The 27120-nt window shown below is 39.9% G+C and overlaps 2 protein-coding genes across 4 annotated transcripts in view; one reads left to right on the top strand and one right to left on the bottom strand.

Moving 5' to 3' along the window:
• Positions 1-7513, top strand: part of LOC126380337 (calcium uptake protein 3, mitochondrial) — a 56947-nt gene extending 49434 nt beyond the window's left edge. For 2 of the 3 annotated variants that reach the window (XM_050029692.1, XM_050029691.1), the window contains 5 exons: positions 1699-1845; positions 2301-2415; positions 2541-2768; positions 3391-3548; positions 4486-7513. In XM_050029692.1, the coding sequence (XP_049885649.1) occupies positions 1699-1845; positions 2301-2415; positions 2541-2768; positions 3391-3548; positions 4486-4557 (720 nt within the window). In that variant the 3' untranslated portion in view covers positions 4558-7513. Of the gene's footprint in view, positions 1-814; positions 890-1698; positions 1846-2300; positions 2416-2540; positions 2769-3390; positions 3549-4485 lie in introns of all 3 variants that reach the window. The other variant, XM_050029690.1, reaches the window with a different exon arrangement.
• An 8578-nt stretch (positions 7514-16091) lies between these two features.
• LOC126380352 (protein phosphatase methylesterase 1) lies at positions 16092-23722 on the bottom strand. The gene is made up of 10 exons (XM_050029727.1): positions 23514-23722; positions 23133-23334; positions 22368-22477; positions 21899-22056; positions 21693-21783; positions 21551-21616; positions 21181-21360; positions 20543-20700; positions 20245-20309; positions 16092-17002 (listed from the first exon to the last, which is right to left on the bottom strand). The coding sequence occupies exons 1-10, from the start codon at positions 23585-23587 to the stop codon at positions 16904-16906; spliced, it is 1203 nt and encodes a 400-aa protein (XP_049885684.1). The 5' UTR covers positions 23588-23722; the 3' UTR covers positions 16092-16903.
• Positions 23723-27120: the final 3398 nt, after the last annotated feature.

Here is a 27120-nt window from a genome sequence, read left to right as displayed (position 1 = left end):
TCTGGCAGCGTCTGAGAGGATTATTAAATAATCAATCGACTCTAGTGAGCCAATAACGATAAGCGCTGAAAGAGGGAAATCGCCACGCAGCACCGACATGGTCGGTATCTGCCTCCTGAAGTGTTTGTTCTCGCGAGCTGATGGACCGCCTCCATGGCTAGGCGAAAGATATCACTAACCACAGTACGCGTGGCCCGCCCACTTTAGGGTCGGATTGTTCGTTCGTACCGTCTTACTTATTGCTCCGTGATACTGCAAAATTCATTTTTGAACGGACATGTCAAATCATAGAAAATGTAACTGAATTTCTAAATGGAAATCATCATACGAATCAGTAGAACGTCTGTTGTTGGAGTCTTTCCAAGGGACAGTTTCAGAGTAGGGGGTTGTGCCGTTCAGTAAACATTTATTTGTTGTACATATGTGTTGTCTATGGTTAGTCGGATTTAGTAATATAGCGGGGATACAAGTACAGTACTTTACACAGATAAAAAAAATGTGTTCAAACTGTCTGTTCTCACTGCAGGATTTATCTCCTACTCTCTGTTTCTTCTATTCTATTGTAACTAATTTTCATTTAGTGGAGCGGCACAACCATTGTATTTTAATTGGCTTTAATTCTTTTATTTTTTTACTTATGTAACTTTATTTGTTTTTTAAATTATTTTCTGTTAAAATGACCACTACTAGACTGCTTTGACGTGATTAAAGTTATAGACAACAACTGCTTTCAATGTATTTCTTACATAATATAATTATGTGTATTAATGTATTTATTTATGTATATAATTGTGCTCACCGCGTGTCGTTGTAGCTGCTTTCGTTAGTGTCCACAAGTGCACTGAGGAACAGGGTGGAACGTGCTGAAAACGCCATTAACTCGTCAATAGTAAGTCGACTATCCCGTGCTCCGGTTGGCTTCCTGTGTCAGTTATACCATTTTTTTCCCTTAAGTGTCAATGTGATAAGTTTTTTTGTGTTATAAAACAAAATATCATTTAATTTCACAGAAGGCCCATTCGTATTGTCCTTGAAAGTGTTTGGTTGGGTATTTTTAGGATAGCAGCACTTTGTCAATCATGATTCCATTGAATTTGTATTTGATCATCATGTCTTGGTGTTTCTGTTTCAATAAATACCTATAAAACATAGCTAGAATGCTACTAGAAAATGCATGTATCTCACTTGTGATTCTTACAATACAACAAGAGTCGCTCTCAAAGATGGGCAAGTAAGAAATTCGTTGTACATATATTATGTAGATCCTAATAATGCCTAGGCTTTATAGACCATCTTTAAGAGCGCCTAATATTGAAGTCCGCAAGCAGCTTGTCACTGCTTGAGGTGTGTGAGCGGTAGAGGTAGCCAAACACAGATTGGACTAAGTCAGCATAACATGAATTGAATGGTCCGCTAAACAGTCAATCGTGCCCACAAGTGTCTCGCCACTCGTATACCTCAGGCGGTGACAACTTGTGCGCAGACTATAGTAAACAATGCTTGCTTTGTCGCACGCACATTTATGTATTATCAAGTGATCTGTGGTAAGTAAGCCACTAAGCATCTATGACCAATTTGGTGCTTTTTAAGGCGGACTCAAACTTAACCATTGTTAACCAAATCCGAATGTATCATTTTTGTATCGCGTGTCGTTACGTAGGTACCAACGCGTCTAACGCCGTCGTGTTAATGTTTTAGATGGAAAAGATCTTCAGTTTCGCTTGGAAGGGCAAGCGGGGAATGACTGACGAGGGAGCGGAGGGGAAGGACGGTCGGCCTCAGGATACCTATGTGAATGACGAGCAGGGGTTGCAGCGACGACACAACGTTGACACCTTGCTGCAGGTATTGGCCCCGATTCCTGCAGATACATCCTAATTTTAAGTTATTCCTGACATTTTCTTATCCGCCGAAAAGGAAAGGGACGGAAGATTGACAACAGTTAATTTTAAAATGAATGAATAACCCGGGCGAATAATATTGGCATCTTGCTCATATGCAACCCGTTTGACGAGTGCTGTCAACTTATTCTGTCGGGTCATTGGCCAATACCTATAACAAATTAGATGGGTTTTTTAACTTTCTGTCCGGAATGTCGTGTGTTCCATAAATTTTATGCCTGTCGATTACCCGTCCCTTTAAGTAAATGACAGGTGTAACTTAAAATTACATGGTGTGTACAGGAAATATTAATATCTCCGGCGTTAGACAGAGTAGATAGACGAAAAAGAAGTAAAAACAGTAAACTTTAAAATATTTAAAGGTTTCGATACGGTCTACTAATAGATAATTTACCGCAGGTACACTTCTTCGGTAAGAAGGGCACGAACGATCTAAAATTCGAAGGATTCAAGCAATTTATGGAGAATTTACAAACTGAGGTGCTGGAACTTGAATTCCACGAGTTCGCTAAAGGTAACAGATAATTTGTTGGCGTCTATTTCTTTTTATTCATTTTTTTTTATTTCTTTTTTATCGTCATTTATTTTATTAATAACAATCATTTAGGTCAAATTAAAATATTCTTTTTCATATTTTAGGACACGAGACTATATCCGAAGTGGATTTCGCCAAGATCCTGCTTCGCTACACTTACTTGGACACTGACGAGTACGACATGTACCTGGACAGGCTGCTGGACCGCGTGAAGGATGAGCGCGGCATCACCTTCGAGGAGTTCAAGACCTTCTGCCAGTTCCTCAACAACCTGGAAGACTTCACCATCGCCATGAGGATGTACACCCTCGCTGACCACCCCATATCCAAAGGTGACTCTTGGATGTATTCAGATGTGATTTTTGTTAACAAAATCTCGCAATAGACAAGCTAGTTTCAATCCATGTAAAAGAATGTGGTCTCATTTTTTTTTTTAATTACCCAGAATGAAATGAACAAGGTAGTTAGTTTCCAACTAGTCAAATCCGGTTGCTGATTCTATTTAATTTTCTTTTAATGTTATTCTTTATCGAGGTCTACCGCTTACCGGAGGCACGGACCGGAGTACGCACAAGACCGAGAAAAAATAAAAATTGCTAGAAAGAGATGGAGTTAGTTTCAGAACTATCAAAATAAAATTGTCCGCCAGGGTCGTCATTGGTGCTAATTCCTGTAGATAGCATCTAATTTTTAAGTTATATCTGTCATTTTCTTATCCGCCGAAAAGGAAAGGGGACGGGTAATCGACAAGCATAAAATTTATGGAACAAGAACGACGGAAAGGTATAACTTAAAATAATATTAGGAATCCGGGCCATTGTTTATTTGCTTGTTGCATTATTTGAAGTTGGGCTTTCTCTCTTCCGTCCTTTTCACGCACGGTTATTTCTGCTTAATCGAAGTGCAGCAGTGGCAGTCAATGCTGTCAGATTATAATACATAGTTGTATTCCAGACGAGTTCCACCGCGCAGTGAAGATCTGCACGGGCATATCGCAATCGGAGCACCTGGTGTCTACCGTGTTCGCCATATTCGACGCGGACGGCGACGGCCTGCTCAGCTACAAAGAGTTCATCGCCATCATGAAGGACCGGTTGCATCGCGGGTTTAAGGTAACACCTTGATGTCATATATACGTGAGTTTCAAGTAACACTTCCACGAGTGTCCTAATCATCGTCGGAGATTTTTTGAAATATTAGTTATTATTATTCAATCTTCTTCTATCGTGTGGGTTGTGAGGTGGAGTACCAATCTCATCAACACTGGTGTCAGGGTTACTATTGAGCCCCTGACATGGCTCATGTAAGTATTACTTACATCAGTAAGTAGTAACCGGGACCAACGGCTTAACGTGCCTTCCGAAGCACGGATTATCTTACTTTTTGGACAATCAGGTGATCAGCCTGTAATGTCCTAACCAAACTACTTTTGTGATATGTCATGATCGAATCGTGAGCCCTACGCTCAACCACTGGACCACGGAGGCCGTTATTCAATCATAGATCTCGTATAACAAATAGACTACCAATCTCTGTAAAAAAGTGTCCGCGGCGCATCTTGTCACAGGCGACGTGTAACGACACTTAACAACCGATATTGCATTTTATTTGAACAGCCATAACAAACGAACTGATACTATCTAAATAACTTAATGTACATGTATTTACAACACGGTTCGGATGATTTTTTAGGACAACTCCTTAGCGGATGTGTAATTTCGGTTTCGCAACTCTACTCCACACATGACTGGCGCTAGGGAATGTCTACGTCTTTTAATTTTATATGGGTAGCAGTATGATCACAGCCTAGTGGTTAGTGGTCTAGTGGTTAGAGTTCGACTCACATCTGAAAGTCCATGTTCGGTTCTCGGTGTCAAAAATCTGTGAGACTTCTCCGTGTTTGCTTAGGACATTGCAGGCTGAATCTGGTGATTATGATATGCTTTCTTGGAGTTTTTGTGTAACGATCTAACGTCCAACATATGCAGTAGAAAAAAGTGTAGCTACTTATCGATATCTCTCATTTTTCTGTTCTTTTATTTATTACAGTCGTACGCCAAGAACGAAGGGTGGGAGGCGTTCAAGACGTGTGTCAAGCAAGAAATGAAGAGCGCCGTATAACTTGCTACGAGAGACGCGCCACCGTTTGCCATATTATAACATTAATCATCTATCTAGGTACAATGTTAGACAAGTTTTAGTAACGACAAATTTGCAGATCTCAGTATTTAATCGATTTTGATGAATAGCCAATAATTAGTCACAATTTCAATTTTAGTCACTCAAGTAATTAATATATTGCGATATAAAGCCAAACCAGAAATACGAAAACTATCTAAAGATAGTTGCAACGGAAAAGTCAACTTAATATTAACTCAGAATCATGGCCTGAATCATACCTCTTAAAGTTTTCTTTACGATGTCACTAACAGGTGTTAGTGACATCGTAAAGAAAACAATAAGTTTGTATAGAAAAAATACGGTCGTGCGCGGAACGATTTCGCATTTCTGGTGAGGCTTTAAATATTTAAAAAGCTCATACGTAAGTCATTGCATTAGGCTGATCAATCATTACTATATTTAATGAATCGTAATGTTACTTTGTTTCTTGTTTTCTCTATGAATTTACTAGTTACGTTAGAACACAGTTTTTAAAACGAAATAACGGCGATAAGGGATTCTTTTGATTAGGTATGAGTCTGGCCATACTTGTAAAGTTTTTTCTTATTCGTGATGCGACTCATGTGTTTTCTTCTAATATTATTATAGAAAATTGTAACTGGAAAACAAGTGAATGTCGCGAAATCTTGCCAACATGGTTTTACTGGCCGAAATTATATTTGTAACAAGCGATGGTCGCTGCTCAAAGATTAGTTAGTAATCAGTTATCATCATTTAGCTGTTTTGTGACTATAGTATTGCAGACAGCCAGTCGCAAGAGTCGATGAATTATAGCTAGCAAAGAGAAAATTGAAATCGAAAAGAAATCTAGCTCGGACGAGACTTGAACCCGCAGCTCTGATCAAGCCGGTACGAGCGTGTTAACCACCGGGTCCTCCTGTCCATGCGAAATTACTTCGATCTATGTATCGTCATTAATCCGACGCCAGCTCCATCTATCTATAATATTGAGTACTAATATTACTTTGTCCCGGCTTGACAAAGAGTAAGTCCCGTCTCGAGTCCGACATTTTTTATTTTTTCGATTTAAATTTTCTTTTTCTGAGTTTCCCTGAGCACGGGTAAGTGCTATAAAAACAATAATCATGATTGCTAGCAGTTTAAAACTAATACCAGTACCAACAAACATAAATTACATAAGTGAAGAGTTAGTCGCATAAAAAAGTCGCCACAAGGTTACCGGATACTCGCTTTACAAGTTTGGCACACCTTCGCCTGAATTCTACAATTTGTAGTGAAGTTGTTTTCTTACCTTAGAATAGGATAAATAATTTGTTGTTGTTAATAATTTATATTTTTCTTTATTCAGTGGTTGTCACACAGTGAGATTTTCTAGTGTTACTCGTATAAGCGATATTTATTTTAATGTTTTCAGTGATTATATAATGAGTGTCGTGTTCTCTTAAGAAAAGGAGATCTTAAAAGGCAATACATTTGAAAAGCAATATTGCTTTTTAGATACATTGCTTTGAAGTGGCCTTTTTAACCCCCAACGGCTTTCTTATTAAGGGACATTTTGCGAGCCCTTGCCTTTTCCTTATAATGGATGTTAAAAATATTTTTTCAGTATTCATAAATAATTTATTGCACAAAATATTATTCTGTGGAGCCTTTTGTATAATGTAAATAGCAGTTTGAAATACGTATTTGTAAAAATCATGACTTAACTTTTTTTAGTTCAAGTATTTGTTTACAACTGAATGGCAAGTTCAAGAAGTATCTACTACCACACCCCAGACCCTTCTCGTTTTACACAGACACAACACAATGAGGTTATCGTACACGCGCATCTGTGTGTGACGTCTGACGCCATACGATTGAAGACTAAAGTAACACCGAAGGGCGTGAAGTAAACCTAGCTCAGCCGCTGGTGGAGAACATATAGATAGACCATAGTCAGATCATAGTGTTGATTTGAACTTGGCCATTAAATTTATTTTGCTTTGACAAATAGGATCAGGAGGCCTCTCAAACTAATAAAAAACTTATCTGTTATGATACATTTCCATTTAAGTTGCTAAAGTGAATCGCTCTATTAACTGCATTTGACTAAATGACAGCTCGCGACAAAGTTTAGGTTGACATTGGCCCCGATTCTTGCAGACACCTAATTTAAGTTATACACGTCATTATCTTATCCCCTGAACAGGAAAGGGACGGAGTTGTCAATACAACTGTTAATTTTAAAATGAATAAATAACCCGGGCGAATAAAATAGGCATCTCGCTGATATGCAACACGTTTGACGTGTGTTGTTATCAACTTAATTCTGCTGGGTTATTGATCAATATAACATTTTGGGAGGGTGGTTATACCTGTCGATTGCCCGTCTCTTTCCTTTTCGGCGGATAAGAAAATTACATGTATAACACAATAAAGTTAGATGGTGTGTACTGGAATCAGTGCCATTGGCGATTGTGGCAGAACAAACTTAATTGTAATTTGTCAATTTTAAAACTAGCTCAATTTCTGTCTCGCACGCATCGTAATAAGTGAAGGACGGTTCCATTTTTAGTCCTGTCAAAGTAAAATAAAGTTTTGTTCGCTGGTAAGTATCTGTTATGCGATTCCGCTTTGCACTCACACGCTGTAAATTGGTTGATCCTAATCTCCATTACTTAGTGCCATTGTGATAAGAATAGGCGGAACAGTTTAGGACCTCAAATGGACGCAATAAGAGTTCGTAGTAAACGCCTCCCTTTTCCTAAATTCTGCCTTAGTCATTAAGCCTACCATATATTTTTATGTTGATGTTACTTAATGAATATTTGTGCTAGTCATTAACTTAAGTGTAATGAATATTTGTTGTCAACAAATTTAAATATTGTCTCAATTCATTATTCAAGAATACCAAAATTACTATTAAACTTACTCTGTTAATAAATGCGCAAAAGTAGTGTTGTAACGCCACTATTGGCATTGTAATCAATAAAAGTTAGTTCCCCGGTAGCACCACTAGATGGCGCTGTACCAAATTAGAACGCGGTATCGATGTGTTCAAGTCATTCTAATAGGAACGGACATACATTTTGTAAATTAATTCCAAATAGAATCCTCCGCTTAGGATAATATAGGAGCAGACGGTCCCCGGCTCTCTTAGATTACCTGCTTAAAGCGTAACCTAGCATTAGATCCCTACGAGTGTGAGCGAACGGCCCCCGGTCCTCATCACTGTCGAGACTAGTGCGGTCACTACGGTTGTAACTGTAACCTGTCTGGCTTGGTTTTCAATAAAGAGCCTTCACGCCCTAGAAACGCGGTTTTCCTTCTGTGCCGTCTTCCCCACCCCGCGCATCGTGCTTCAACTGGCGTCCCAACGTGTAGCGGACTGAAGACTGCACCCTGGATAACTTCGGCAAACCAGCAGGACCTACATTGCGAACCCGACCTGTCAGACCACCTGTGGTACCAAAAACCCCTAGGAAACCTAGAAAGGCGAAAATGGCAACGGTCAGCATGTCACCGGAGCAGTTGCAAGATTTAGTATCGGCAGCTACTACCGCGGCAACTACAGCAGCATTACAGGCAGCTGCTAATCAAAACTGTGCACGCACGCCTGGTTCATTTGCAAATGCAAACTTCTCGTTCGAAGGAGCTCGAGAAACTGAGAAAGTCGAAGCCTTCCTAGCCGCCGTTTCAATCTACAAGTCTGTGGAAAATATATCGGATAAGGATGCACTACATTGCCTCCCACTATTGTTGAAAGGGGAAGCCTCATTATGGTGGCAAGGCTGCAAAAATGGTGTCAAGACTTGGACGGAGTTCGAGAAACGATTACGCCACGCTTATGCTCCGAAATTGCCGGCATACCTGATATTTCAAGAGGTTTTCGGGGTAAAGCAGCAACCAAATGAGCTTACTGAAACCTTCGTGGCCAGAAATCGAGCGCGAATTGCACAACTCCCGTATGAAGCAATCCAAGAAGAGCTGGAATTGGACATGATTTACGGCCAGTTACATAAGAGCGTGAGAGAAAAGGTATCCCGAGACTCGGTCACAACTTTTGATGATCTGCTAAACGCCGCCAGAGGAGTTGAACGACTTCGTATAGAAGATTTACCTCTTTCACAGCCTAAGGAAAATCAAAAAAGAAACGCTGTGACTTTTGTCGTGGAACCGGCCACTCCATCGAAGAATGTCGCAAAAAGGCTAAACTCGTAGGCATTAAGAAAGATGGTACATCTGCATCAACCCAAGCTCCATCCCCGTCGCGGCCAGTTTTTTCATGTTATGGTTGCGGAGCTCCAGGGGTTGTGCGAAGCAAATGCCCGACATGTTCAGAAGTTAAACGAGATGTTAAGGTTGAGAACGTGGACTTCTGCGCATTTAATACCCAGACGGACGCGCGACTGAGACCTGTTGTTGGCATTGCAATAGATAATATTGTTGGCACTGCGTACGTGGACACCGGGGCCAAGACCAGCGTAGCTTCATATCAGCTTTATATGTGCCTGAAAAGGAAAGGCTATCGGTTCACTACGCAGACAGCAAATGTCACCCAAGCAGACGGAATTAGGCAAAGGAAAGTGATCCAGTCTGTTAAACTACCTGTAAGCATTTGCGACCGTATCATCCCCACTACTTTTATTGTACTCCCGGAGGCCCATGACAATAAAACGTTACTCGGAGTAGGGTTCATACAGGATGCAAAGATGGTGTTGAACTTGCCACAGAATACGTGGTATTTCATTGATCGGCCTTCCGTAACCTACGATCTGCAACCGGAAAGTGCCGATGGCATTTCAATGGCACATGTGGAATATTGGACTCCGCCTCAGCGTTCGCCAGCAGCGCCAAGAAGTACCGAGAGTACGACTGCTGCTACGCCCAGAATGAGGGAAGCGGACCTACCTCCCGTCCATCTTGGCCCATTGGAGTGTGCAGCCACACCCGGGAAACGCCCTAAGCTGTTTGATGGGTATTCGCCAAGGTTCGTGGACTACATGATGGAAGATGCAAGACAGTCCATAGCAACAGCAGAAGTGGACCTGTCTCCACACGCCGATGCCCTGTTTCCTGATGCAAATATCGGACTTAACATGTTGTCCATTAATTCCGTTGAGACCGGGACATTGGAGGTTGCACAAAGAGATAAACTATTGGGGTTACTGGAGAAGCATCAGCAAGTATTCGAGTCTAGCGATAAACCAACATCGCTGGCAGAACACTGTATCGATACGGGTGATCATAACCCTATCTCAGTACCACCATATCGTATGTCACCCCCGCGACGTGAAATCCTGAAACGAGAAATAGATAAAATGCTTACGGATGGCATAATAGAGCCTTGCGCGTCAGCCTGGACGGCTCCAGTAGTAATGGTCCCAAAGAAGGATGGATCGCTACGAGTGTGTGTGGACTATCGTCGACTGAATGCTATCACAGTGCCGGATGCTTACCCGATGCCCAGAATCGATGATCTATTGCACGAAGCGAAACCAACAATGTTTATGAGTACTCTCGACTTACGTGCGGGTTATTGGCAGGTCAAGGTTAAGAACGAAGACCAGGACAAGACAGGCTTCATAACTCCCTTTGGTATATATCGCTTTAAGCGTATGCCTTTTGGACTGCGCAATGCCCCTGCGACGTTCCAGCGGCTAATCGACAGAGTACGAGTGAGTCTAGTCGACATGAAAATACTGGCTTATCTCGATGATTTGATAGTTATGTCGACAAGTTTTGATAAACACCTCGCAGATCTAGACAGATTACTCAGAACGTTGAAGGAAAATAGATTGACGGTTAACTTGGGAAAATGTCGATTCTGTTGCTCCACTGTGAAATATCTAGGCCACTATATTACCCCGCAAGGCCTGGATGTTGATCCAGAAAAGGTGGCGGCCATTGCCCAGCTTCCGCCCCCGAGGAACCTAAAGCATCTGTTATCGTTTCTTCAAACCTGCTCGTGGTACAGACGATTCATACCCAACTTTGCGAAGATAAGTGAGCCACTATCCCGGTTAACAAAGAAAAATGTTGAGTGGTCATGGAGCGCAGACCAGGATGCAGCGTTTATTAACCTAAAGGAGTGCCTTACCCGGCCCCTGTACTAAAACAAGCGGACGCATCCCAGCCATATGTGATCAAAACGGATGCTAGCAGCTACGCACTGGGGGCAGTTTTGGTGCAGGGGGAGGGTGATGAGGAACACCCTGTGGAGTATGCCAGTAAATTGTTATCGCCAGCAGAGAGGAATTACACAACGACGGAACGTGAAGCCCTCGCTGTGGTATGGGCCCTTGGAAAATTTCGTGGATATATAGAGGGTGTAAACGTCACTGTCGTTACAGACCACCAGGCTCTGAAATGGCTTATGAAGCTCCAATCGCCAACGGGGAGATTAGCGCGATGGGCGTTGCTTGTGCAATCCTTTAACGTCACTGTCAAATATGCACCAGGGCGAACCAATATTATAGCCGATACGCTGTCACGGCCTACCTGTAACGAGGAGACTACTAAAAATTGCAGTCTGTGCACCGTGGTCGTTGATGCGACAGCTAAAAACCCCGCAGACATACGGCTAGAACAATTAAAAGACGAGAACATCGCGAAGATTGTGAAAGCTCTGGAGTCTGTCGGCGGAGAAGATGCCGTGTATTGGAGCACAAAGGGGTATATAATGAATAATGGCTTGTTATACCGCTATAATCCAGATGGTGATATGGAAAATGCTCAACTACTAGTACCACAGCACGAATGGTCTCAGGTACTATCTGCATATCATGACAACCCAATGGCAGGGCATTATGGTTCTGAAAAGACATACCAGAGAATAGCTTGCAGATATTTCTGGAAGGGCATGCGGAAATATATTGACGCTTACGTTAAAAATTGCCTAGCTTGCCAACGTTTCAAACCTACCAACATGAAACCGGCCGGCCTACTACAAACCACTCCAACTAATCAACGTTTTGAGGTGTTATCCTTCGATTTATTTGGCCCTCTGCCTGCTTCGGCATTGGGGAAAACATGGATACTGATTGTGGAGGATGTTGCTACCGGCTGGATTGAGCTATTTGCATTGGAAACTGCAAGCGCTAAAAATTGTGCTACTCTGCTCATTGATGAGATCTTCTTACGGTACGGGATGCCTAGACGTTTACATAGCGATAACGGACCGCAATTTGTGAGTGCCATCATGCAACATGTCACGTACTGCCTGGACATCAAACACACGTTCACCCCTGTTTACCATCCAGCTGCAAATCCTGTAGAAAGAAAAAACCGTGACCTGAAAACTCAGTTAGCAATACTAGTACAAGATAACCACCGGGATTGGGAAGATAAGCTACCGTGCATTCGTTTCGCCATGAATACGGCTACAAGTCTCGTTACTGGGTATACTCCAGCATACCTCACATTTGCCCGAGAGCTTCGGACCCCGGATGATAGTGTCCACGATTTGAGGCAGATCATTGTGTCAGAGAACTTTGTTCCCGAAGTAACGCCGAAACTCCTGTTACTCGCCGCAACTTTACAAAGAGCGCGTGAAGTTAGAGAGGGAAAGGAGGAACAAAGGAAGGAGTACGCAGATAAAAGTCGCCGCCCAGACCCCGGATACGAACCTGGTGATTTAGTTCTCGTCACAACACACACCATAAGCAGAGCTGTCCAAGGGGTTAGTGCGAAATTTGGACCACGACGAGATGGACCTTATATGATCAAATCGCGCCAAGGATCTACCTCGTACGTCCTGGTAAAACCCGATGACTCAGAGACACCCATGGGAACATACCACACATCTGCGTTGGTACCCTATCATGGTGATTGCAACAGCTTACCAACCCCTGTACAACCACTGAGGAAACGGGGTCGTCCCAAAAAGACAACACCTCCAGCCGCAGCCATCCGACCACGCGGACGACCCAAAAGGAACTAAACCTTCTGTGCCCTGTCCTTCTCGTCGGGGCGTCTTCGAGGACAGAGGGGGAGTATGTAACGCCACTATTGGCATTGTAATCAATAAAAGTTAGTTCCCCGGTAGCACCACTAGATGGCGCTGTACCAAATTAGAACGCGGTATCGATGTGTTCAAGTCATTCTAATAGGAACGGACATACATTTTGTAAATTAATTCCAAATAGAATCCTCCGCTTAGGATAATATAGGAGCAGACGGTCCCCGGCTCTCTTAGATTACCTGCTTAAAGCGTAACCTAGCATTAGATCCCTACGAGTGTGAGCGAACGGCCCCCGGTCCTCATCACTGTCGAGACTAGTGCGGTCACTACGGTTGTAACTGTAACCTGTCTGGCTTGGTTTTCAATAAAGAGCCTTCACGCCCTAGAAACGCGGTTTTCCTTCTGTGCCGTCTTCCCCACCCCGCGCATCGTGCTTCAGTGTGTTATTTTATTGGTTCACCCCTTATTTTCATGGACTTAAACTAACTTCTGCCTACCCCTTCGGGTATACAGACGTGATGATATTATGTGTTCATCAGAATTTTAATATAAAGTGGAGGATTTCTATTTTTTTTTATTGTAATTGAGCAAACTTCCTTTAAACATAGCTTCCTTTAAGATACCCTCAGAGGACCCTCAATGACCCTCAGGGGAAATGACGGCCGCGATATTCCCCACTGCAGCGGATAAGAGGTATATTGGCACCTCACGGTAAATTGCGGTTTCAATGTTGAAAACCGGATTAGTATTCTGGCGGCACATTTTATTCCTTTCAATCCAGAATGTCAAATTCCCAAAATGTCAAGCGATTTCAAAATGTGAAATAAAAATAATTTCGATTTCGAGATTCAAGTTCTGAAATTAAGGTGATGCGTGTCAGTCAGCTAGGTAACGCTGCGTCAGCAGATGGCGTTACTTCTTCATTTTTCGTATTTTTTTCCATTTATTCGTTTAGTGTTGAGTTCTGACCCAGTGAAACGTTAGGTGGCGAAATCTTACATACATTATCTTTAAGTTAAGCTACAATTTTGAAGTATTTACTGCAGATATCATATTAAAACATTGCATCAAAAGTTGGTGTCATTTCAATTTGTGTACAAACACGAAGCTGTCACACACACATGCGAACTAGGTTAGCTATTAAAAGAGATGCATAATTTGAAGTCTACTTCTAACTTCTAAATGGCGCATTTGGTAAAGCAGTCGCCGCCATTCTTAAGTTTCACGGTTCAAACCCAAGTGCATGTTTTAATTGTTTTTACTTTTTGTATTTTTTTTACAATTGAATTTGGCGAACCCGTTTCATTGTTACGGAATTTTCAAAAAGTATCACTTTTACCAGCATCACTTTTAGCACTAAAGTACCTTCCGTAATTTCCGTATTTTTTATTTTGTAAAATTCTAACAGGCATTAATCGCATCAGTGAACATGCGGCTAACTAAAAAACTACTGAACGGATTTTCATACGGTTTTCACCAATGAGTAGAGTGATTCATGGGCGTGCTTTAGGGTATATAATTTATACAAGTATTTTTTGTTTGTATAAAATGGTTCAAAAATGATGATGAATATCAAACATAATTATCGTTACAAATATAGCCGACTTGGAGCTTTCGGCGAAAACGCTGCCTGAGCCCATTGAGATATAACAAAACAACGTATGGTTGAATTGTTCCATTTTTGTAGGTCTACCGGAAAGTCCACAATATGTCATAATAATTATATTGTGTATAAAGAATTGTGTATATGTATTGTATGATTTTACAAATAACGATCACAGTACAGTAATAATAAGGTAGATTTTTCCTAAATTGCGTCGGTTCAAACTTTGACGCATCGCGTTTGAAAGATGTAATAGCGCTTCAGGACGTCCCGCAAGCACGGCGCTGATGTCGCAGTATCCGCATATAATTATTATGACTTGTCATTTAGTTCCAATAAAATCCGCAGGACTTCATACGTATGTCAGTGACAGCTGGTGATAGCATGCGGGACACTTAGCAGCTAATCGAATTTTATGTTGTTTTCGCGCCCAGTCCAGACGACTTGCAGCGCATTTCTGGAATTATATTTACGCGTGGTGTTTATTGTTAGGTTAATTAGTTCAGGTTAGGACGTTTTTTTTAACGAGGACGTTAAAAAATGACGAGGCTGGGACGTGTTGAAGTAGTATTTCCATATATACGCGGCCTGAAATGGGCCGAAACATCGGGGACCTGAACTGGTTGCTGTCGAACTTATTATCACGTTTTCTTGATTAAAATTCATAAATAAGTCAAATAGAAAAAAGATTTTCGTTAGTTTTAGATCTGTCATGATGTCTGTGATGTTTGTTTATTATACATAAGAATTTCAAAATTTATCTTATTTTTTTTCCCAAAGGGCAAGGCAAAGGGAACTATGCCCATACAGCCATGTCTTGTGTTTTTTTTTCTTGATGATGATTAATGAAATGATGAAACCTAAGCCCCCACACAGACTCTTACTCCAAACCCCAAACGAAGTAAGCGGCTTGTTGGCGCAAAGCGAAAATAGATAGGTACACTTTGTTTATTGAATATTCCGATTTAATAATACTATCGGGAATGTTTTCCGACTAACTTAATGTGATCATTAACCACAAAACACCACTTCGTATTGATTATTTAGATTATTCAATGAAGAAAGCAACCTTCCCGTTCCCGGTCCCACCAAAAAGTCCGCGGCAAAGAGAATATAAATAAATCTGTATGTTGGATGGAAAAACAATTAATTATAAATGACTACTATTTAGGCCGGCAAATGCAACAACCTTTTTTTTGATTTGGTTTTTCCCGAAGGGTAAGGCAAAGGGAACTATGCCCATACAGCCATGTCATTTTATGTATTGATTTTTTATTATAATATATGTCCTCTTTTAAAACACGGTACTTACCCATTATTTAAAAATGTTTAAAAAATATGCGTTAAAACAAAAATATTTTTCCAATATTCCTTTTCTCAGATTGTAATATTTTTAGTTTTTTATTTATTCATACAAAATCTCTTTATAAATTGTCACTGACATTCTATTACACTTGTCAAGTAGTCAAAGCCTTTAGAGAAAAAAAAAACTATCACGCACACACACTAACATTGACACCACTACACGCTCAGCAAATACACTGTAATCTGCACCACTACAAATGTAGAATTGATCAAAATTGAGGGTCTGAAATATGGTACTTCTCGTATTCGGACCCTAAATTTTTGTTAGTTTGCGAAAATAATACACCAAAATATTACTATTTATCGGTTTTATAACAATATTCCTCTATCCGTTTTCCTGTAGCACTGCATCAACTTTTGTATGGAAAACGAATCACCTTAAGTTTCAGGAACTTGACATATTGAAGCCGCTTGACATTTTGGGAATTTGACATTCTGGACTGGAAGGATTTTAGTTAACATAAAATTTAAGTATCACATGGGCTTAACAAATTAGTAACACTATACATACAATTCGCAAATAGCTTAATGTAAAGCAAACATAACAATTATAAGCGAGCAATAAGTACCTTAAAACTGACAGTTTTAAATGAAACCAGCACATAAAATAAATAAATTATCACTTTATTGGCCTGCATTACATTACATAGTCATTCAATAAATAAATCGATGCATTAAGATTTCAAACTTGATGGATAAGTTTAATTTAAAATAGATCAAATTCCGTAATATACATACTCTATTCACATTTATTAAGGTAAATTTTATTAAATATGCACAGTAAAACTACAAAATGCTTTGTCTATTGTAAATAATATAACTAACTACTCCGATTTAATATGGATGGAAAAAACTTGTACAATAATAAATACATTTCATAACCGCTTTAGTGGTTTAAGTAACAATAATAATAAAAACAAGCAATAATAAGTCAGTAATCCTCCGGGCACAATCGAAATACGTAATGATAAGGCATTTCTCGCCTGACTATGATTATAGGGGTGTTAGTGACATCGTAACAAAAACTGAGGGATGACTCAGACCATGATTCTTCTTTGATATCAAGTGGAATTTTCTGTCGCATAAGTATATAACTGAGAAATCATAAAAAAAAACTAATTTTTTCATGAATTTTCCGATACAATATTCCACCTGCTTAATCATGCCCCTCACTATTCGTTACTATGTCACTTACACATGTGTGTGTACGTATATCTTGTTCAAGATTTGTCATCATCGGCTTTAAACGTTAGCGCATCTAGTGAGTAAAAGTGACAGTGCAACGGCAGCGAATTAAATAAAAAAATATCGCATTGTCTACATCTAGTACACATGTGTAATTAAAACATTTATCTCCTTGTTAAACACTTACCTACTCCACCTTAAGTTATATGTTACTGTAATTTACTAGGTGCCTAGCATCCGGGCTTCGGCATTAGCTGCATAAGTTCTCCGTTCTCCGTGGGTTCCGTCAGCCGGTAGCGCAGGGCGAACCCTGCTACAGCACGCGCGACCTGCAAATATAATGTATGATAGATGATACATTATATGCCCAAGAATACGTACCAAGCCCTCCAAGCCCTCGCCCAAGAATACGTACAATAATATTGAAATAAGTAATTGCTGCTTTTTACATAAAGAAAAATAATATACAGGGTGTTAGTGACATCGTAACGAAAATTTTGAGGGGTGATTGAGGCCATGATTCTGAGTTGATATCAAGTGGAATTTTCCACATTTTCAAAAGTATGGAATTGAAAATAATTAAAAAAAAAAACAAAAAAAATTATGAATATTCAGACTGAAAATTCCACTTGATATCAACTCAGAATCATGGTCTGAACCATCCCCCTCAGTATTCGTTACGGTGTCATTAACACCCTTTTTTTTTGACGTGACTTATTGTAGATTTGCCGCAGATGACATTAACTACTTGGCTGGACAAATGGGGAGCGCTGAAGGCTCTCACCCGGTACAACGTTTAAGACAACAGGCCTGAGGGTGCCCAGTTTGGCGCGAACCTCGGCTCAGGGCGTCGTCTGAGAGGAAGAATATTTGAAAGAACTAATCGACCCTAGTGGGTCGATAGCGATAAGCGCTGAATGAGGGAAATTGTCGACCACGCCGGCGGGGTCGGTATCGGGGTCCTGAAGTGTTTGGTTTCGCGAGCTGATTGGCTGCCTCTATGGCTAGAGTAATCGGGTCGTCGGGATCGTATATTACGTCCTTCGGACGCCGATACTTTTCAGTACCGTCCCTAAGCGGGATGTATTCGGAAGCCGCAACTACCAGGGGATTTGGGTGGTGCGGAGCAGAATCGAAAAAACGTTTGGAAGCTAATTTGAGCCATTGGGCAATGGTTGGCAGAACATTAACACCCATACCTACTAGTATGGCTACTGTATGAAGCTGTACCGGGTGTAAGTGACATCGTAACGAATACTGAGAGGGATGATTCAGCTGATTATTCTGAGTTAATATCAAGTGGAATTTTCCATCGCAAAAGTATAGAATTGAAAATAATTCAAAGAATTTTGCGACGAAAAATTCCACTTGATATTAACTCAGAATCATGGTCTGAATCATCCCCCTGAGTATTCGTTACGATGTCACTAACACCCTGTATGTATTTTAATTTTGTTAATCAAAGTATTAGCCATTATAATCCATGTACTTTTGTCACTTTATTGGATGTTCATAATGCCTCTACTATAAAATCCCTTCTTCTATCGTGTGGGTTGTGAGGTGAATTACCAACCACATCAACCCTGGTGTCAGGGTTATTATTGAGCCGCCAAAGGTCCCTGACATGGCTCATGTAACGACTACTTACTTACATCAGTAATTAGTAACTGGGACCAACTTAACGTGCCTTCCGAAGCACGGATCATCTTACTTTTTGAACAATCAGGTGATCAGCCTGTAATGTCCGAACCAAACTAGGGATCACAAAGTGATTTTTGTGATATGTCCCCACCGGGATTCGAACCCGGGACCTCCGGATCGTGAGCCCAACGCTCAACCACTGGACCACGGAGGCCGTATAAAATCCCTGAGGATAGCACTAAATAAACTCTTTAAAAGACGTTGAAAAACGCCTCATCTGAGTTGCAATTTTTCCCCTGCAAAAAGTACCCCAATTTCCGAAAAATATGAAAATCAGTTAGGGCCCTGCTAGTACGGTGGATGGCAGTTAGGGCCTAGTAGAAAATCCTTTCGAAGAGTTTTGAGACGTCATATTCGAAAACAACAAGTATTTTTTATTCTTCCATAGTTACTTTAGGCATAGGTATATATCATAATATTGAACTTGGCTCTCATTTCACATTTGTTTTTGATGGGAGCTCGGTGGCGCAGGAGGAGCTCGGTGGCGCAGCGTTTAATGCGCGCGGTCTGCGATTGTTGAAGTTAAGCAACTTTCGCAAAGGCCGGTCATAGGATGGGTGACCACAAAAAAAATTCATCTCGAGCTCCTCCGTGCTTCGGAAAGCACGTTAAGCCGTTGGTCCCGGCTGCATTAGCAGTCGTTAATAACCATCAATCCGCACTGGGCCCGCGTGATGGTTTAAGGCCCGATCTCCCTATCCATCCATAGGGAAGGCCCGTGCCCCAGCAGTGGGGACGTGTCGATGGAACATTCTGTATGTGGGGAAAGGTCTGTCATGGAAAGTGACGTAGATGAAAGTTTCTGACGACAAAATGTCCATAGGCTAAAGACTCTGCTGGTGAAACAGAATTAAATGTATCGTCCTGTCGACGAATAGTCCAATGGCGAATCGGTCGTAGGAGAACGGTTGCAGAATCCAGATTGCGTGCTTTCTTTACAATAAAATATGGATTTATTTAACAATAGGTGGTATAAAAAATGGGAAACCTATTAACGTCATTGCATTGTTCTTTTAAAATCCCACGGTAGAACGATGCTAGTTTATTAATATATAGATTCCATACAAACTATCTACTCTGCGCTCAGCTAGCTCTTACAACGGTGACTAACGCCAGTAAGGCCTCAAATTGGATGACAGCGGCAGCGGCGCGGCAGCGGCAGCAGTGCGGGGAGCGGCGCGTTCAAATGCTAAGACTTATATTGAAGTATTCTCGATGGCAGCGGCGCGGGTGCGCTCTAGTCGAGCGGTGTCTCTGCGTTTGAAACTCGCCTTTTTGTTTCAGATGGATTCAGATCTTATTTTGCCCATAATAAATCGTATGAAACAAAAGAACTACAATCGAAAATGCGTTGTCGCCGTTTCGACATAGCGTTCATTTGAGACACAACTCTATACCGCCGCAACACCACGCGATTTGGCCGCTGGCATCGAGAACGGAACAGCGGCCGCCACGCCGCTTCCCGCGCCGCTATCGCCACCGCGCCTCTGCCGCTGTCATCCAGTTTGAGCCCTAAGGAGTCAGTGGTTTACATTTGCACTGGCCCAGTAGTCGAGGCTTGAAATCAGTTTACATGTTGGCACTAACGGATCCGCTCTGAAATGAGATGACGATGGACTGACTTCTCACTGGTGCCAGACACTGAAGTAAATGAGCCACAACCCTATCCCTCCTCCTTCCCTAAGCATTTCACCGTCACTTTGATAAGGACTCAGACGTGAGTTGAGGGATTACAGGCCCGTGTTAAGAGACTATAAGCATAGTTAAGGGATTACAGGCCTGAGTTGAGGGAATATGAGCGTCAGTTGAGGGTTTTCGAACAGGACTTTTGTTTGTTAGTATATTTTTTAAAGCAAGATACTAAACTCACCTCACTCGGAGTATCTTCGTGTACGGCGTGCCCGCAGCGTGGCAATACTTGCATTTGGAATTTTCCTGAAAAAATACTTTTTTAAACTGGTCACATTTCATGTCTATTTTATCTTGTGGACCTCATGATAGTATTTTGTAGGTATTTTGTTTTATGCTGTATTAATATTATTGCTGTATTAATATATTATTAAAACGGCTCGCGCCCGAATTTAGGCGCGAGCCGTTTTCATTCGGTTACACTAGTCAGCAAATAAGTGGACGCACATCTTTTAGGCGTACCTCATCAATCACCGTACCTTGCATCTGTCCGACCATGAGCTCCCTATCCAGACCGTCTATGGATGCCAGCAGCAGCAGCTTCGGCGCACGCACTGACAGGAACTCTGATGACAAGCCCTTGAACCACCCCGCCCAGTGCAACTCCGTCTTTGACAAGTCTATCCGCCATTTGTATCTAAAACAAGAAATAGGCATTGTTGCATCCCGGGGTACTAGCCCTAAAACCTCCACCAACCCGTATTGGAGTAGTGTGGTGGAGTAGCTGCTCCATACCCCCTCCAGTTGATTGACGCCTGCGCCCAACAGTGAGACGTTTAAAGGCTATTTACGTTATGTTACGTACTATCATTGGACTTGGCTACTGTTACTTTTGAGAACATTATAATTTTATACGATCTTTTTCTTCAGTAGTGTGGGTTGTGAAAAAAATGGCCGACCTTATCAATTGTGATAAGTCTCCACTGGGATTCGAACCCGGGACCTCTGGATTGTGACCCAATGCTCAACCACTGGACGATAGAGGCCATTTATTATTTGATGATATCTGAGAATCCTATACTGGGCAAAGGGGAAAACACATAAAAAGTGTTCAGCTGCACTATAATAATTATATAATGAAGTGTTGCGAATCCTTCTCAACGTCAGTATTTAGTACCTCATGGAGGCAGCTCCGTCACCGACGGCGCCGGGCCTGGTGAAGGCTTCAGAGTCGGTCTCCTCCTCCTCGTCGATGCGGTCCGGCAGCGGTGCGTGCCGCGTCGGCGCGGGCTCGCTCGTGTCGTCGGCCGGCGTGTACGACTCCACCTCGTTAGTCGCCAACAGGCCCGTCTCACAGCTGTTGAACAATTCTCATCAACAAAACGAAACAACACTCCAAGAGTGTCTTTTTGTGTTTTAATGTTTTATAATAGAAAATAGTGCAATTCATAGAACTTACTTAGTTACTTTCTAGGACTGAAGCCTTTTGCTCTTAGCTTAAATTGTTGCTACTTTTACACTGTATTTAATATAAAAAATTTACTTACTTAACAATCTGGCTGGGCATGGACACTTTAGCCGAGTCCACATTTCTCACTTGGCCACTGCGTACACTACAAAAGAAAAAACATATGATATTTTGTGTTAGATTACAATAGAATAAACCATAATAGAGGTAGGATAACATACCACCACTCAACAGCATGTTCTATACTTTTAAAGTGACTTGGTCTTCCTCTTAGGAAACTCTGCATGCTGGCCAAAGCTTCCATAGCTGTCCCTGAAGTAAAACATATTAAATAATATCAACATTTTGTTTGACAGTATAGGATGAGGAGTATATCATATACAATTGATTAATTATATTTTCTGTCAATAATTCATATAAATTGTACCTTCTACAACATCTATAACAGCCAAGCCTTCAATATACGGCATCAAAGATGGCAGTTTAGCGGCCCGGACCGCTATTGCTCCACCCATCGAGTGTCCCACGAGAATTAAACATGGCATCTCATTGCCAAATATCTTTTGGAGAACCAAATCCACATCTCTGTTGAAAAAGTGAAGCAAGTTATAGATTGTATACAAAAATGCGGAAAGAACAAGATTACAGTAAAAAGAAACTATTAATGATAGAACATTCGCAATGCCACTTTGCCATCCATAATAAACATAATACAACCATTATGTCCCTACTTTAAATATCGGAGCAAAACATCAGAAAGCATTTTGCAGCCACTTGTGGCATTAGTATCTCAAGATAAGTATGATGTAAGCAATCAACCACTTAAAATGTTTGTCTTACTTAAAAACAGAGAATTATGACATCCCCTAATAATGAAGTGTGAGTGAGTATCTTACTTGACCAAAGTGTCAGCACTCAAGTCTTCCGGGTTCTTTGCCTTGGTCTCCCCATGTCCTCTAATGTCCATAGATACAACCTGGCAGTCAATCATATTGGTAATCTCTTCCTAAAATTGAAAATATTATTTTTTGAGTAAACCTTTACTTAGCTAAGTAAATAAAGCAAGTAAATATAACAAATAGACTAAATAAATTATATAATCAGTTAAGTCAGTAAATTGACCTTTAATTTCAGTGTTAGGTATATGAATAAGAAATTAGTTTTATGCTGTAATATGCAAGACAGTTTACAATTCTAGCTCTACATGACCATTCTTTGCATTATTTATTCAGTGTTTTTGTTTTTTCTATAAAACTTTTGGTTTTTATACAATGAAAAAGTGACACACAATGATTGTTTCCTTGGGTCCATCTGGTTAGACGCTTTACTTGGAAAACAGACATCAAGCGAAAGATAAAAAATAATCTCAAATACAAAAACCTTAACTGGTTAATTAATAGTTAATTTGGAATTAATTTGGACCTGTCAAATGTGCTGAAAAGAAACCATATTGTTTACTGTGACACTGATTCTAGATCCTGACACAATATTTTATTCAAGCAACAGAACTGCTTCTAAGTTTTGTGGACTGATTGTAGTTTATAATTTATCTTATCTTATTTAGACTATTCAATTCCACTGCTAGCAAAGGCCTCCCCTTGATTTTTATAAGTGAGAATAAATAATTTAAAGTAACTTATGAGTACGGATATTATACTCACAGTAAACAACGCCCAGCTCAGACCAGAGTAGCCACCTCCGTGTAGGGTAATAATCCTCGGCCGATTCGGGTGAGCTGGCTCTGGAGAAAGATAGACCCGGAAAGTCCCACCTTCTGTCTCTACATCTACGAACTTGTCGAAATATTGGCGCCATGATACCGGGGTATAATCCTTGCGGCGAGCAGAACCGAAAGGAGCTAACCTAGGGTTGGACATAGTTTTTAATGTAATTTATAACAATTAATATATATAATAACTTCCGGAAACCAGTCACATCAGGTTCACTAGCTTTAAGTTCCAAAAATTGTACGCAGAACGGTTAGTTTCATACAAATAAAACACTTCCTCGGTGAAATATTAAAATATGTATTGACAACTTACTTGGCGACACCTGATGTTCTTGGGCATCGAGGTGGCATTTTGTTTTTAATTATACTCTTTTGTAAAGCAGACATTTTGAGGTTTGATTCGATATTAAAAAAAATTACATTGTTTTAAATCTTTATAGACACAGTATTTAGAACATTATTACAGCCAGCCAGCCATTTTGTTTTGCTTGTTGCTTTTGCTTGCTTGGGTTGCGCCTCAGAACAATAACTAAAGCATAGAAGGAAGGCTAAAATAGCAACAGAACTCTATAATTCTGCTCTACTTTATCTTACGGAACCGGCGTAATGTTAGACAAAGACGCATATACAAAAATTGTTTCGTAATTTCATAGGTTGTCACAAGTTTTTCATTGCCTAGTGTTGGGTTTCACTTTAGTAATATGTCGATAAAATTAAATTTACTTACAATTAATGTCGATAAATTTTTTTTACAAGATTTCTTTTTGTAGGATGCAATTATCTTCTTCTTGATGAAAGGAGACTCTGTCTCTGATAGGTAAGTATCTAACCATTTTTGGATTATATTGTCTGGTTTATATTAGTTTGGAGCTGCAGCTCACATTCAGGAAGGAAAGAAAATAGCCAACTGTTATCGTTTCATCGGTAAGTATTTTGTAATATTCGAATTTATTTATGATGTCATCCGCCGTGCACTGGTGTCGATCGACGTGCCGTGCAAATTGGAACCGCCGCCGCCGGGTCTAAGCCGCACAGACGGTAAGAGGCCCGATGGGGTCACGCCATAGACATAGAAAAGAGTATGGACTGGAAATACCTACAGAAAAAACGTGCCACTCTGTAAACATAAAATGGCGGTCTTTACTAGGGCTACAAGCTGTTTCAATACTAGGATTACCATACTCGTACCTACTAGATATAGCATTATACTTAAAAAAATACGGCATACAAGTATTCATAAGAGAACAGAAAGGGAAAGTAAAAGGTAGGTAGGTGGTGTACTGTATCTTTCGTGCAAAACTTGTAAGTATTGTATGTTGTGTGCAATAAAGTATATTTGTAAAGGAAGGTTTAGTCAAGATTTATCTAAGTCGCTTACACAAATCTATAACATTCATTACATTCTTTATTGGGCGCAGTTCGTATCAACCTGGAGTGTTGGAGTAGGAGTAAATAAGAAAAGGAGGTAAAATGAAATATAAATTAGATCATAAATCTGTTCATTAGCAAGTATTTATTTCACACGTTATTAATTATGTACATTATATTTACAATAAATACAAATTTATTAATTTCTAAACAGTGTCAATTTGCTTAGAAACTGTCTTTGTGACACCCTGTCACATTGTTTTTTTTTTTTTCATTAAGTCGTTTGATCTTGAGGCGGGACTTGTTCAGCTTTTCTTTTAAATTTTTCATCTCGTCTTCTTGAACTGACTGAAATAAAGTTTAATAATAACGTTAAAATCTCAGAACAATAACTAAAGCATAGAAGGAAGGCTAAAATAGCAACAGAACTCTATAATTCTGCTCTACTTTATCTTACGGAACCGGCGTAATGTTAGACAAAGACGCATATACAAAAATTGTTTCGTAATTTCGTAGGTTGTCACAAGTTTTTCATTGCCTAGTGTTGGGTTTCACTTTAGTAATATGTCGATAAAATTAAATTTACTTACAATTAATGTCGATAAATTTTTTTTACAAGATTTCTTTTTGTAGGATGCAATTATCTTCTTCTTGATGAAAGGAGACTCTGTCTCTGATAGGTAAGTATCTAACCATTTTTGGATTATATTGTCTGGTTTATATTAGTTTGGAGCTGCAGCTCACATTCAGGAAGGAAAGAAAATAGCCAACTGTTATCGTTTCATCGGTAAGTATTTTGTAATATTCGAATTTATTTATGATGTCATCCGCCGTGCACTGGTGTCGATCGACGTGCCGTGCAAATTGGAACCGCCGCCGCCGGGTCTAAGCCGCACAGACGGTAAGAGGCCCGATGGGGTCACGCCATAGACATAGAAAAGAGTATGGACTGGAAATACCTACAGAAAAAACGTGCCACTCTGTAAACATAAAATGGCGGTCTTTACTAGGGCTACAAGCTGTTTCAATACTAGGATTACCATACTCGTACCTACTAGATATAGCATTATACTTAAAAAAATACGGCATACAAGTATTCATAAGAGAACAGAAAGGGAAAGTAAAAGGTAGGTAGGTGGTGTACTGTATCTTTCGTGCAAAACTTGTAAGTATTGTATGTTGTGTGCAATAAAGTATATTTGTATTTGTAAAGGAAGGTTTAGTCAAGATTTATCTAAGTCGCCAATAAGTCGCTTACACAAATCTATAACATTCATTACATTCTTTATTGGGCGCAGTTCGTATCAACCTGGAGTGTTGGAGTAGGAGTAAATAAGAAAAGGAGGTAAAATGAAATATAAATTAGATCGTAAATCTGTTCATTAGCAAGTATTTATTTCACACGTTATTAATTATGTACATTATATTTACAATAAATACAAATTTATTAATTTCTAAACAGTGTCAATTTGCTTAGAAACTGTCTTTGTGACACCCTGTCACATTGTTTTTTTTTTTTTCATTAAGTCGTTTGATCTTGAGGCGGGACTTGTTCAGCTTTTCTTTTAAATTTTTCATCTCGTCTTCTTGAACTGACTGAAATAAAGTTTAATAATAATGTTAAAATAGTATATGTACAAAATAATCTATAAAAATAAAAGTAAAATATATCTGATTTAAGTGCATTGTGCAGCTGGTTGAATTATACACTCTATATATGTATATCATGTTAAAAATATAAAAAAAGAAAATTATTTGATATACCTTTTCATGTAAATCCAGTCGACACTTTTGGATTTAATATCTGAAATCAAAGATAATAATAATTTACTTATATAAAACGTGTACAACTCATAATTGTTTAGACATAAAACAACTACAGACTTAGTATATATACTAAGTTTATTAAGTACATAATAATATGTAGTTGAATGATAGATAGTATAAACGTGTTGTGATAACATGATACAAATATCTTATCTATCTATCCAGCAGTGAGATGATGCAGGCTAGGCTGAAATTTAAATTTAAACACCATTTCATCTGTCTGATCTATAATGTTCAATGTAGGAATAGCATCGTCTCGAAGACGCCTCCACTTTGAATTAGGAACACACATAAATGAATCCGCAGTAAAATGTTTCGAGCAAATACGGCTGTACTTATTTGGAATCCAATTTCGTCTATTAATGCGAATTATCCATTCTTTCTCTTTGTTATCGTCTACAGGAAATCAAAAAATTAAAAGTATCGATAATTTTAGTACATCACTATGGACAATCAACATAACCTCAAATCAATTCCGTATTCATCGATGAAACGTATAATATAATGGATATCTCAAATATTTTATGCTACAAATCTATTCAGCAAAACATATTACTTTCCTAAAATTGTTCAGCAGTTCACATTTCACTAGAAAATTACAAAAAACTTACCGATGAAACGACAGAAGTTGTTGGCTATTTTCTTTTCTTCCTGAATGTGAGCTGCAGCCCCATACCACACAAGACATAATGTCACACAGTCGAGACACTCAATTATTTGATATA

Source organism: Pectinophora gossypiella, chromosome Z (genome assembly GCF_024362695.1).
Source record: "Pectinophora gossypiella chromosome Z, ilPecGoss1.1, whole genome shotgun sequence".
Taxonomy (NCBI): Eukaryota; Metazoa; Arthropoda; class Insecta; order Lepidoptera; family Gelechiidae; genus Pectinophora; species Pectinophora gossypiella.
The sequence above is the reverse complement of the archived record's forward strand: the minus strand, read 5'-3'. Positions and strand labels throughout refer to the sequence as shown.